The sequence below is a fragment of the Balaenoptera borealis genome, assembly GCF_965194805.1.
Source record: "Balaenoptera borealis genome assembly, chromosome: 4".
Classification (NCBI taxonomy): Eukaryota; Metazoa; Chordata; class Mammalia; order Artiodactyla; family Balaenopteridae; genus Balaenoptera; species Balaenoptera borealis.
In genome coordinates, this window is record NC_138861.1 from 56,910,838 (window position 1) to 56,925,397 (window position 14,560).

At 35.5% G+C, this 14,560-nt stretch overlaps 1 protein-coding gene across 11 annotated transcripts in view; it reads right to left on the minus strand.

Moving 5' to 3' along the window:
* MRPL1 (mitochondrial ribosomal protein L1) overlaps positions 1 to 14,560 on the minus strand; it is a 189,099-nt gene that overhangs the window by 121,964 nt on the left and 52,575 nt on the right. For 3 of the 11 annotated variants that reach the window (XR_014243743.1, XM_082389407.1, XM_082389408.1), the window contains exons 8-11: positions 10,748 to 10,829; positions 9,283 to 9,327; positions 7,024 to 7,077; positions 3,816 to 3,858 (exon numbers count right to left, since the gene is read on the minus strand). Coding sequence is in view for 10 of the 11 variants with exons in the window: in XM_082389407.1 (XP_082245533.1) it covers positions 7,025 to 7,077; positions 9,283 to 9,327; positions 10,748 to 10,829 (180 nt within the window). In the remaining variant the exon portion in view is untranslated. Of the gene's footprint in view, positions 1 to 224; positions 265 to 3,815; positions 3,859 to 4,679; positions 5,814 to 7,023; positions 7,078 to 9,282; positions 9,328 to 10,747; positions 10,830 to 14,560 lie in introns of those variants that run through there. The other 8 variants (XM_082389406.1, XM_082389405.1, XM_082389404.1 and 5 more) reach the window with 5 other exon arrangements.

The following is a 14,560-nucleotide window of genomic DNA, read 5'->3' on the forward strand; positions in this document are numbered from 1 at the left end:
TTTCACTTTGAAAAATGCTACTTTGTAATTCACTACCATAAATTACTTTTAAATTTAATTTCAAGTGACAAGCTATGATCAATATACATCATACCATAACCAATATACTCCAAAACGATATAGGACTCTAAAGGTCTTCCTAACCCCCAAACTGTCAGTATTCATGTGTAACCCTGTATCTGCATCATCTTTCCTCCTCTTCCAAGTCATTTCCCCTAACTTACTTTGACCTATGAAGCTGCAGCAAACTTCTCAGAATTTTTCCTAGTCCAAAAGAAAAAAAAAAACCAATCAAATAGAAAGGAAAACAAAAAATTTTAAACAAGAATAAAATAAAAGTAAGCCAGCTCCTCAGTTAGCATGACTAAGTAATAGATTTAAATGACAGCTTTCTAAGAATGAGTCACATTTCTCTCAGTGTAATATAGGGCCAATCAACAATGGCAATACTTAAGAAAATTTTAAGACTCAGCTGATTACTTTGTACCTTGAGGTACAGGATGAAAAGAGTGTTTTAATCTTCCATCACACTTCTAGTCAACAGTGTGACTACAAGGAGCACTGTACTGAGAAAAAAAAAAATCTGAGACCACAGAGAAATCAGTGGGAAAACATTCTGTGAGTCACGTCATCTGTCATAATCTGCCTGGCTGGAAACAAGGGATGACAGAATGTGAGTCAGGTATTTGCAGTCTCCAGTCTAGGTTAAGAGTAGTAATATTTGAAATTGCATAATATACCAGGAACAATAATTTTAAAATCTTAAATACCTAATTTTACCAAACATGGGATTTAGATATAAAGAAGGGGTAATGTTCAAAACCAGGTTCTAGAGTCTGATGGAGGGCCCTTTATTACATAGGATAATCCAAACCAAATTAATCCTTTCCCCAGAAGATAGTAACTTGTTGGAGTCAGAGAATAACAGATTTCTTCCATCTCTTTTAATTTTTTGAAGAAAAAGTTATTTTATAAATCCCATAAAACTCTAGATCACCTGATAATCTTTTTTTTTTTTTTTTAACAAAACAGAGGCTTTAACCAAACAGCAGTAAAGGTACAAGGGGCTGGAAGGCCTGAGGGGGCACAAGGCAGGAGGAGCCAGGAAGGTGGTGACCCTGGGAAGGAGGGAGGCACTGGGCCTCTCCTGGGAAAACTATCTGACTCTTGTGGCTCCTGTCCCAGCCTCTGCCCAGATCACCAGCCCAGATGCAAGGGACAAGCCCTTGTATTGTGCTTCTCAGGTGATCCCTTTTTCCAAAGGGCATGTGGGCCCCGATACAGGGAGAGGGTAATGAAGAAGAGCAGGAGTGCTGACATGCCAGCAACCCCTCACCCCTAGGGCAGGTCTGCCCAGCCCGGGCCTTGCCCGACCTTAGAGCCAACTTCAATCACTGGGGAGTGACACCCTACATTCTGTCTTCCCAATAATGGGATTTTTACATTCTTCAAAAATTACTGGACCATATCACGTTCAGCAAAATGGTTAAAATGAAAAAGATAAACCAATTATCGGCAAGGATGTAGATCAGTGGGAACTCTCACACACCGTTGGAAGTTATATTGGTACAACTACTTTGGAAGACTGTGAAGCATTATCTACTATAAATGAACATATACCTAACTTATGATCCAGCAATTCCGCTCTTAGGTATATATCTAAGGGAAATGCATACATATGTTCACCAAAAGAAGTGAACAAGAATGTTAATAAATAGCATTATTTGTAAAATCCCTAAAACCTCCCCCCAAAAAACTGTATAAGAATGTTCAGAATAGCGTTATTTGTAATACCTCAAATTGTAAAGAATCCACATGTCCATCAACAGTAGAATGGATAAATTGTGATATATTCACACAATGGAATATTAAAACAGCAATGAGAATTAATAAAATATAAATACATACAACATGGATGAGTTTCATAAACATACTGAGTGAACCTGGGCCTCCCCCCCAAAATGCATATGGTAATTATTATTCCATTTACATAGAGTTCAAAAAGAGGAATAACAAATACATGTTCTTAGAAGTCATGATAGTGGTTACCTTGAAGAGGAGTATTTTTCAAGGAGGGAACAAAGGGGTTTCTGGGGTACTGGTATTATCTAGTTCGTGACCTATATGCTAGGTACATGTTCACTTTAGGAAAATTCATCAAGTTGTTCATAGTTATGAATTTGTGTTGTATGTCAATAAAAAGTTTCCTTAAATTTACTGGGCAATACCAACAATATACAGCTACATAGGAGAGCTAGAACTTGAATCCTTATAGTTTGTCTCTGGGGTCTGTGCTCTTAACCACTATACTATTGTAGCAATCTACCTTAAAGAAGTACTTGCTAATACTACCTATTTTTAAATATGAAAAACCTACATATGCCAACAGGCAATTAACTGTAAATGTAGGAACATAATTTGTACAAGTATAGAAGATCCACATGGAGCCACAAGGGAGGCTGATTGGGAGAATCATAGAAGTTTTGCTGTATCGGATTTAAACTTTTTACCATGGGAATATGTTCATGTGTTCCTATTTATGTTTAATAAAATGAAATTGACATTTTTCCCCTCCAAAAAATAAATGGGCAACATTTTTTTGCATTCAAAGAATATTTGCTATGTATGTAAAAATACTTTGAGTAACAAAGTAAATGTTTTTAGTTCAAAGAAATACATTGATTTCATAGAAATCATAGGAAGAGACATTTAATAACTATTCAAGGAATGAATGACCCTTAGAGATTTGTTGACCCTCCTATCATTGCTATTAATTCTTCCTAGTCATTCAACAGAGATAGTGATGTGATATAGTGGACATCTATTGGTCTTGCCTGCCCAGCACCCAGTGAGCCCCTTCTTTTGGTAAAGGCATTTCAATATTCCCCCTGGGCAATTTCTTCTACCCTACTGCATGCAGTTTTGGTGAGATTATCAATTCTGCCTTCTCCTGACCAAGGAGTGGGCGTGTAAACTAAACTAGGCCAAACAGACTCTTTCTCCTTAAAATTTAAATCTTGAGTAGAGTGACACAAGGTCAGAGAACAAATTCACCTTGACAGTAGCTCTCTGAAGAAGCTGTCCATTGGTTCCTGCTACTTAGATCCCTTAAGCTGCACTGCTTCCTATCCTTTCCAAGGACCAGTTGTTGAACTTTTCCTTAGATTCTGTGAACCACTACATATCCTTACATTACATTTCTTCTCTGGTTAATTTCTGTTGACTGTAACTGAGGAAACACTGAAACAGCTGGATGTAAATATATTCAATAAAAAGGTTACTACAACTTTGCAAGAAAGTCCATAGTATTTAACTTTTGCTTAACTTCTTGCCAGAATTTGCTCCCCTAGAAAGTCTACATTAGTCCTACCTCCACTTCTGGAGCTTCATAGTATAAATATACTCCATCTTCTAAATGGCACACATTTAAAACTCTATCATTTATCCCCAAGCACTTTCTCAGCAAAATAATTTATTTTCAAATTAAAACATATATGACTACTACACACTCACTAGAATGGCTATAATAAAAAAGACAGACAATTCCAAGTGTTGGCAAGGATGTGGAGAGACTGGAACCCTTATGCACTACTGGAGGGAATGTAAAATTGTATAACCACTTTGGAAAGCAGTTTATATAGTTTATATATTTACATAATTTACACAATATTTTTAAATAGACTTTACAAATAATCATCTAGGCAATGTCATCCTAGGCAACAATGCCCATGAAGTCATGGTCATTTATGTGCAAGTTATATTTTCCTATAATATAGTAAAAACATACTAAACTCTTAAAGATGTGGCTCACTTACCATCAAAATTCATTTCTTGGTCTTCCTTGGTACACTTATTGCCCTTTGGGAAACACTGGGTTATTCAACTTAAAATTTACATAAATTAATTTTCATTAAAGTAATTACCAACTTAGGAAACAATACTATAAAGTTTTATGCAACATATGACAAGATATAGAAAGTGTTAAACCTTTCATTTAGCAAATACTTGAAAATTGCTTTTTGGTTGGCTTTTTTCAAATAAAAGTGACTAAAGAGCTGGAGATGTGGGAAACCGCCAAAGCCAAGGCATCTCCCTTCCTACCCTATACCCAAGATGATCACAACCATGTTATTTCAGGGAGAAAAAGGAGACCTCCCCATGGGAAGAAGAAAAAAAGGAAGTATACGAAATGTTAAGCAGTTATTTAAGGAATTATGGGTCACTGTTTTCTTTAAATTTTTGATTGTGTTCTTCCTTTCTCTACTTGCCAAATTTAATGTCCTTCCATTTTTTAAAATAAAGCAATACAGTAAAACTTTTTGTTCCTCTGAATACCTTCAGAATGAAAAGTATTATTTCAACCTATCCCTTATAATAGTTACATTTCTAATTTCATATTTTGATTCAAAAACAAAAATTTAAGTGAAGATACCAATTTCTTCCTTCTTATTTTTTAAAGTATTGATATTTATATACAACCTTTTGTGGCTAGTTCTGTTACTATGTACTCTTAAGTTCTCAAAGCACTAGAAATAGGTGTTTTGCCCATTATTACATGCAAAATACAATCCAAAGAACCTAAATGCCCTCAATGGCCAGAGGAGAACACAAAAACATTGGGTTCTGAAAAATGGAACTAAAATTTTCTTGTACTTATAGCTTGATTATTCTTAAAACTCTTTATAGGGATTTGCTTTTAATTACTCTAACAAGGATGAGGACGAGCTGGGGAGTGGTAGGTAGATGGAAGGGATAGATGTACCTAGAACAAGAGCATAATGTTGATAATTGCTGAAGCTGGGTGGTAAGTAAATGGGTGTTCTTTTTATCTGTATATTTGAAAAAATTCTATAATAAAAGTTAAAACAGAAACAAATTCTTTAAATTCTAAAAATGCATTATTACAGAGTGACAACTAAAGCAACCTCTGTAACATGCCCAAAACAGAACAAAAAATAAATAAATAAACAAAGCTCCAAGGGGTCTATAAAGTATTTTTGCTATTTTACTTGTATAGTCAAATGAGAAAACAAATATTTAGCAATAAGTACACAACTATTTAAAAGTTGTATGAAAGGTTACTATTGCCACCTACTGGACACTGCGATTACTACTTGCTATTAAAAAAACAGTCACTACTGAGTAGGTCTCCCCATCCCACCATAAGCCTCTGGTCTTTAACAAGATAATGATAAGTAATACCATTAAACTTATGTTTACATGTGTTTATATTAGTAATGTTAATTAATAATGTTATATCACATCATTTCTAACAACATGAAATGCCAACTACAAAAGCTGTGTCATAAAATTTTTTTAGAAAGTACATTGATGATCACCTTATGATGTCCTTGTTTTACAGAAGATCTCAGATTTTGAATTGTTTGCCCATAGGAATTTAAATTGTTTACACATAGGGATAGACCAGGAAGCTAGAAACTACTCCTGGCTCTTAAATTCAGTGCATTATCTTTTTTTTCATCTCAGTCTTTTAAAATCTTGACTTTTATTAAAAATTTTTCACCTCTTATAACTTGGTTAATTGCATATACCAGTGATTCTCAACCTTGCTGCACAAGAATTACCTGTCAAATTTGAAAATAAACTAATGCTGATACCAAAGCCAGAGATTTTTTTTTATCCAGGGTTAAAAGATCCATTAGTAAGTATCAGTGGTTCTCAAAATATAGTCTTTGAACCAGTAACATCACCATCACCTGCGAATGAAACTGAGCAGGACCCTGTGGACAAAGCCTTTCCTTGTCCTCCACTTCCTTGCTTGTAGGAAAAAGGCTTAGCCTCCTAGATGTTCCCTGAGTTCCAGAGGGCAGATTCAAACAGAAGAGTGAAGGAATGCAGAAACAAAGGAAAGGCAGTCAAGAAGCAGTGCAGCGATGGGGCAGGGTCCCGGTTCCTCCTGAAGGGCTATACAGAACAATCTGAGAGTTCTCCAGGAACTATCCCACCCAGGTAGAGGATGGTAACTTCAGTCAGAGCACAAGCTCTGGATCCCAGACAGGTTGGAACCAGAAGGCTAATGATTGAGCTTCGTGGAACATCATCCCGTTACCTCACCACCAACCAATCAGGGGAAGGTCACACACCTTTCAGTTCTCCCCCCACATTTTGCCTATAAAAACTCTTCCCTAAAAACCTTGGGAGAGTTCAGGCTTTTTGAGCACCAGCAGCCCATTCTCATTGTTCGGCCCTTGCAATAAACCTTTCTCTGCTCCAAACTCCAACATTTTGGCTTGTTTGGCCTCACTGTGCACCAGGCGCACGAACTGGGTTTGGCAACAGGAACGTATTAGAAATGTAAATTTTCAAGGTCCACCCCAGATGCTGACTGGTGCCAAGCAATTTGTGCCTGCAAGCCCTCCAGGTGATGTGGATGCAGGCTAATGTTTGAGAATTACTAGTATTGATATTTACCATAATTATTTAAAACTTTTTACTCTTTTTAAATATAAGATTTTAATTTACTGTTTTCTCAGAAAGAAGAAAATACATTAATAACACAAAAGAGAGAGGTTTATGTGAAGAGTAACCTAGTGCAACTCTACTATTTTTCCAGAAGCATACCATTATGAACACTCAACATTAGTTCTAGTTAGCCAATAGGAAAAATGCTCTAATGCAAGGTTAGGGAATAATTCATTCATAGGCCAGTTAATAAGGCCCTGGAATGCTCTTGCCCAGAGCAAGTTTTCCAACCATATTTCCTTGTTCTGGTTTGTTCTGCTCAGAAAGGCATCTTTCTAAGACATAATTAAGACCTTTAGCCATATCATACCTTTTAACTCAGGAGTGTCAGTTCTAGAAATATAGAGGAAACTAAATTATGCTCAAAGGTTTTCTCCAAAGCATTGTTAAATAATAAGGTTAAGGGGGACCTGAAAGCAAGTTAAATGCCCCCAAACTAAGAAATGACTCCATAAATTAGAGCATCAATAGGATGAAATATTGCTCAATCATTAAAATGCTTTTCATATGAGATTTTAAATAATATGGGGAAATGCTTACTTTATATAACATCATGTGCGTACATGTTCCCTCTGTTTCTCTGTCTCTCTTTCTCTGTCAATTGAAAAAGATAATGGGAAGCACCAAAATATTAATACTGGTTATCTGAGTAGTAGGACTCTGAGTGATTTTTTTTTTATATTTATCAGTGTTTCTAAAGTTCTCTATAATAAGAGTATACTTACTCTATCAATCAGAAGAAAACTCACAAATACAGTAATAGAGATTCTACTCTGTGAACTAGGGTCTTTAAATAACAATCAGTATGCTTTCAGAAGACCATAAATGTGGGAAACAAGTAGATATCTTTTTCTCTCCATCCTGCACTGCTCTTTTCTCATCCCACTCCTCCAACCCTTTTATTTCAACTTTCTTCACATCACTCTGCCATAACCCCATAACCAGACATACCGAGAAACTGAAGTGTAATTATTCAATATTTTAAAAATTTAAAATTGGTTAGTTAAATAGTTTAATTTATCTTAGAACACATAAAAAGGAGGTAAAATAGCCTAATGGTTAAGAGAAAAGGCTTCAAAATCAGACAAATGTAGGTTTGAATCTTAGTTTGCCACTTATAGGACCTCACACAAGTTTCAATTTCCTTAACTGTAAAATGAGAGTACCGCCCTTCTTACTAAACTCCAGTGAGGATGAAATGAGAAAATGCATATAAAGCATAAGATAGTAGTAGGCACTCAATAAAAGGTAACTGCTGTTACTGTTTTGTAGTTAATGCTACAGTTGGTTTTAGTAAACAGCCCTTAAATTTTAATTTTCCTGTGGGAAAAAAGGCTTAGTGGAGTACAATGGTTGTTCACATCTTTGGGACTTCTTAGACCACGAAAATTTCAAAAACAATTGGGGAGACCTATATGGAGCCATCAAAATATTCTTTACAAAGTGAGTGTTATTAAAACCCACCAACAAATTTATCAGGACTATTATTTCATATAAGAAAAAGCCCTTGGTCTTCCCTGGTGGCGCAGTGGTTGAGAATCTGCCTGCCAATGCAGGGGACACGGGTTCGCGCCCTGGTCTGGGAAGATCCCACATGCCGCGGAGCAACTAGGCCCGTGAGCCACAACTACTGAGCCTGCGCGTCTGGAGCCTGTGCTCCGCAACAAGAGAGGCTGCGATAGTGAGAGGCCCGCGCACCGCGATGAAGAGTGGCCCCTGCTTGCCACAACTACAGAAAGCCCTAGCACAGAAATGAAGACCCAACATAGCAATCAATCAATAAATAAATAAATCTTTGAAAAAAAAAAAAAAAGAAAAAGCCCTTGAACATCCCTTAAAAAAAGTGGAAGACAGTCTCAGAGTAAAAGAAATCGTTCCCAAGAAAGGACAGTTGGCAACTGCATGACAAAATTATCCTTATTTTTTTTGTTTTGTCACATACCAGTAAACACTTAAGGACCAACACCAGTAAGCAAACTGGTAGCCTGATTCTTCATCCATAAATTAAGTTGTTTTATCTACCTCATGGGATATTCATTCAACAAACACTAACAACTTGCTATTAAGCAGAGGAATTCAGGATCAAATAAAGTATATAAAAACACCATACACAGTGCCTTGTATATTACAAAGCACCACTAAAATATACAATATTTTTTAAAATAAATAAATAAATAAATAAAATATACAATATTGTTATTACAAAAAAAATACTATAAATTGATTCCTAAGAGAAAAAAAAGGTTTTCCATCCACTTGTTTTAAGGGCTTAATCATTTTCTATATTCATGCTATCACAAAAGACATTAAGGAATTATTAGAATGAAGATTTTCCATATTTTTTCTTTAGAAAATAGTCATATTTGTGATGTAGCTCATGATTCTGCCGTTCTCTGTCTTATGGGAACTGAGGATGTTACTTTTCCCTCAAATGGTATGGCTCTCAAGGGAAAGTTATTAAGCTAGAAATTGCTGCTATAATTACCAGATTGTAGAATCTGAATACTAAGGAAGAAAATTTAACAGGATCTAAAAGTTAGGTTCAGACACAGAGCAAATTTTATTTTCTTAGTTTTGAAAGTATTATAAGATTTTCCAGTGTTAAAATTTACTTTCAAGTATGATGATCAAGAAATAACAAGACACCAAACTTAGAAATGAAACAGTTTTTAATTTTCTCTGTTGTTTCTTGATCCACTGAAAATAATTTCTCAATGCAACACATTTAGGCAACTTTTTTGTCACTTTCTTCGGGTTCTACTTCTTTAGGCAATAATGACTCGATCTTTAGTAACAAACCTTCACTTGTTGAACTTCGAAGGAAAGCACGTACCACAAAGGGTCCTGAAAACAAAGACAAGAATCAATTTTCATTTTATTCCACAGATACCTAATGAGCAAATACAAACATACAACAAGAAACTTTATAGGACTCGTGTTATATTTTCACTTGAAAAGTACTGATATTACTGAACTATTATTTTGAATTATAACAAAGGGAAGATCGCTTCATTTCTAGAGTAGAAGACAAACTAGCTGTACCATAGTATATTAGAGATTTATAGATGAAACTACACATATTCACTAATAATTCATTTCTCTCTTTCAGAAGGTGATCACCTAGAATTTATTTCATTGCAAAGTCAACAGTAAAGGGAACAGGTGATGATATTTACATTTGATGGCAAGATTCTAAATATTTATTTAAAACAGTCAGCACAGATGCTAACTCTGTGTTACCAAACATTTAGTAAAATTCCTTAAAAATTAAAAAGCCTTTCATAAGAACAATGTTAAGGGACCCATTTCTCTTAAAATGGCAAAGAGAAGATAACTCCATTGCTTTTAGAGATTTACTGTTCATCATTCTACTCCTGATATAGGTTCAGAGGCTCCTATACTCAAAACAAAGTTCTCCATGAAAGAGAAGAATCTATACACACACAGTCACTAAGTACTATGGTCATATCTAGCACAACAGAATTAACAAATGAGGTATTTATTCACCAGTGTGTTTAACTCCCAAAGAAGGTTAAACATAACGTGAGATTGTGTTCTAATTATACACTTGGTTTATAAAATGAAACATGACAGATTCCTATAATGGTAAGCCTGTAAGTGCAGAGTCAATTGAGGGTTACAGACTCTTGCTTGCTTTCAAGCAGCGGAAAGAGAACACGTTTGCCTGAGGAAGGACTGTGAATGGCAGGTAATGCAGTGGGTGCGACACGTGTTCCTAGCCTATGACACAGCTTCCACGTCAAGTTCCACTGTTCTCCATGAATCACCCCATTCATAGATAGTGATTCTTGTGACATGATTAAAAACCTTGTTTTCTTTTCTAAAATAAATAAGATTAAGAAAGCCAACTGCTAGTACCAGTGACAAAGTGAATGGTCTGGCTTCAAAATACCATCTATCTCATAAATGACTTTAGTTTCTGCTTAAACACTATTGTAAGTTTAAGGCAATCCGTTACAGTTTTCTTCCAAACTTTATTACATTTAATGGTAGAAATAATGTGGGAATTTATAAAGGTTTCACGATGTATTCCTTATTAATGTTAAAGAGGTCTCCTCTCCAAACAACTACAACTTCTTAATAAGGTCATTAGGAATCCTTTGGAGAATTAAATTGTATTTCTTTAATCCCTGGAAATATTATTGTTATTGCAGTTGCATATTAACTGGATTGTTTTCTTAATATTTTACATTTTTAAAGTATCACAGAGCTACAAGGAAGTCTACCCCAGAGAACCACTTACCCAAATTCAGCGGTCTTTGCCTACAAACTTCACTGATAACTGCTTGCAGATTGGCAGCTATCTGGTCACTTGACATATCCAGCTGAAAGAAAAGGATATATAACGTTAATGATGTGAAAGTGAGATGATAATACAATTTTTGATAACTGTATCAGTAGTTGTTCCGGACAGTTTTTTCAAATATTCAACTAGTGCAAATTATGTATTACGAGACCCTACTGTGAAAGAAAAAAACTTCCATAACTCTTTTTTCAGAATACTACATTAACATGTCTTTACATGTCAAGACTTAATTACCTTTTAGAACACATTATAGCAAAGTGTTTTAAAGTTGCTCCACTTGCGATTCCTTGAATTCCAAGTAATTTCCCCAAAGCATATCCTGGGGCAGAATACACCATTCCCCCCACCCCTTCCCTATCACCAAGGAATTAGTGATATTCTTTCTTCAAGTTATTTGTTTATTTTTTAAAAGAAACTAAGAAAATATTTAGAAGTTAATGCTTTCAAAAGTCCAAAATGAAACTACTTGACAACACACATTCACATAACATATCCCACACAGAGACATTTTCAAGATGCTATGCTAACACTCTAACTCTGCAGTAACAATTATCGTGCTACTTAGTAAAAGCTACAGTAAGTAAATATATAGTGAATGAGCCCTATTCATAAAACACCTAAACCCAGCACACACTTTCTTTGGAAAGTCCTTGAGTTTATCATTCAAATTCAGTGCATGTTATTCTTCTTAAATATACCAGTTAAAATCAGTTCTATTGCATTCCTATGTTTAGAGGATTTTGCACTTTGCCAAATGAATCCAGTTTTTAAAATTCATATAAAACTTATTAATAGTGTAATTGGCAAAAATTAGACAGTAAGAGTTCAAACAAGAATTCTATTTTCCAATGACTCTTGAGACCATTGTGAGAAATGTGGTACTTAAGCATAAAGAGAATTCCTCCTGAAACAAATTATTATCATCATCATCAGACAACATTTATTCGACATTCACTTAGGCATGATGCAGTACCAAACCCTAAATGAGAAGGTTTGGGCATTACTGGAGGAATTTTCACTTTATGCCAATCCACAAGTGGGAGTTTGGAGAGGGAAGAAATCAAGCAATGCTTAGTTCTCCTTATTAAATCCATAGAACTTATAGACTTGAAGTTGTATTGAAGTAAGTAGTTCACTGACAGACAGGGCACCTTACATTTGCTATGGTAAAAAAAAGAAAAGAAAACTAAACACCAAGAGTATCAACATGTGTCCTTTCATTCCTCTCTTAATTCTCCACTTTCCCTCAAAATGTCCTCCTTTCTATTATCAACTGAAGTAACCAACACAGCTCTAAGGAGTTCCTTTACCCTTTGTAAAGACCTATACCTACCTTAGATTTGGGAAAGCAATAGATACAAGAAAAAGCAAGAGGTCCAATATATCTTCCTTGATAGTTACAAGCTATACTGTTGGACTGTATATACTAAACTTCTCAGATTTTTGTAATTGTACTTTCTGCAGACTTATATTGCCATTCCTACAATAAGCTAACAACATAGGCTTTAGAAATGCAAAACAAAAAAAACAAACAACAACAAGAACAAAAAAGAAATGCAAAACAGATGCCTTCAATGGTTTCATTAAGTTTTAAAATATACAAATTGTTTTAAAATATAGTTTACACTTTTGTCCAAATTTTAGCACCTCTAGTTATCAGTACTATGTCCTCTACTGAATCTTAAAATATATTTTTAGCCATAATACCTCATTTTACTTTTTCTTTTAGATATTTTGTAAAATTACGAAAAAGATATATTTTATGGGCATAACTTTGGTTACACAGTTGACTACCGATGACAAGATAGCTATGTAAAAAACAAATGTATGCATGCATGCATGCATTTTATCAAAACTTGCATAGGAAATTTATTTGGGCCGACAATGATCTAGAGATAACTCAGGAAAGCTACATTTACAAGCTTCTCCATCTATATCTCAGTTGCTCTGTTCTTCCAGTAGTGCTTTTCCACAGCGTAACATTTTGTAGCCTGACAAAGGTAAGGAGGACCATTTTGAGGATATATTATCTGTTAGATTCTCAATAGCAGAGCATTAGACTTGGCAAAGCAGGAAAAAAGTGGGGGCGGGGGGAGTGGAACGGGTTGACCTTGAAGGCAGTATTGAACTATGTTAAGCATTGTATTTTTGTGTGTACATATGTGTGTATTTGAATATATAATAGTCACAACAGTACCTATATGTTTAGCTAAAGTGATTGTCCACTACAGGGCAAAATAGTTATTCCTTGTTCCGTAGCATAAATGTTTTTAAGAAAAGACTGATTTACTGAATCCTCCCTTCTGCTTAACATCCTTATTATATCAGAAATAATTCCCTAAGCAGACTAGATGGAAGACTTCCCAAAGATGTCAGGGTGGTGGCTCAATCGATACAGCTGAACTATACCTCTTTGCTTTAACTCTCAGATTTTCCTCTTTCTATGCAATTCCTAACCTTTGTCTTCAATCACTCTCTACCATTATGAGAAAACTAAAAAACTGTGGTTCTTAACCATTGTTTGTCCCTTTGAGATGCAGACATATGCAGGACAAACTACAGTCATGAGAGTGTCTAAGACAGTGATTCTTAAACTTTTTTCGGGTTATCAAACCTTGCTCCAGAAAAATGCACACAGGCACACAAAAATTTTAGCCTATGCTTTTAGGATCTTCAAGGATTCTTTGATTAAAAGAAAGGGGAAGAGAGAAGAAAGGCTCCTGAGGAAAGGGGCTCAGTTAAAAGGGCTACACTTTGAGAACCACCAGTGTCACTGTTTAATTCGGCTCAAATACTTTGAAGGACCAAGGACAACAGTATGGAAAAAGGATTCAACTTAATTTTCTACATTTTACAGAGGACAGAAATAAAAAAGAAAAAGCAAAGTATGTGTGCACAGTTTTTAAATAATCACATGTTCCACCTAAAGTGGCCAGCTTGTGTCACTGTAAATGTCGTAACAGCCTCTGGATGACTGATCATCTCTAGCTGGGAACTGCAGAGAGGACTGCTGCTTTGGATAAGCACTTGTTAGAACACCTGACCTCCAAAACCCCTTCCAAGTGCAATGTTCTAGGGTTACAAAAAGGGCAGCCTGGCAATGGTTTCTGCAGGTGGGCCAATACTCAATTCCCTTGACTCCTGAAAGTCTAAACCAAGAAAAGGAAGACAAGACAGTCTGTGTATCTCCTATACAACATTAAGTAATAGTAGTATTAGTAGTAGTAATAGTAGTGGCAGCAGCAGCGGCAACGGCAGCAGTAATAATAATAATAATACTAGAGCAGCTCTATTTATTGCGTGCTTACTCTAAGCCAAACTCTGTTCTAAGCATTACGTAGATATTCTCATTCATTTCTCCCAAGTATCCTAAAGACGGGAACCATTATCATTCCTCTTTTACAATTAGAAACTGAGACTTAGAAAACTTTGTAACTTATTCAAAAGCACCCACATGATAAGGAGTGGCCCAGCAGCTATGTGCGTGAGCTCTAAAGGCAGAGAAATGTGACTCTGAACCCCATTTCCACCATTTACTAGCTTGTGACCCTGGACACAGCTAGTAAGTGTTGGTAATCCTTATGAAAATGAAAGTGTCAGTTGTCTGGGAAACACAAATGAGTTGGTTATAAACTAAGGGGAGAAAAAGAGGAAACTAAGTGAAATACTGAAAGGGAAAGAATATACATTTAAGTGGGAAAAATATGAATTTTTCTTTCCACCTAATGAATCCTTTCCTACCTTCCCAGT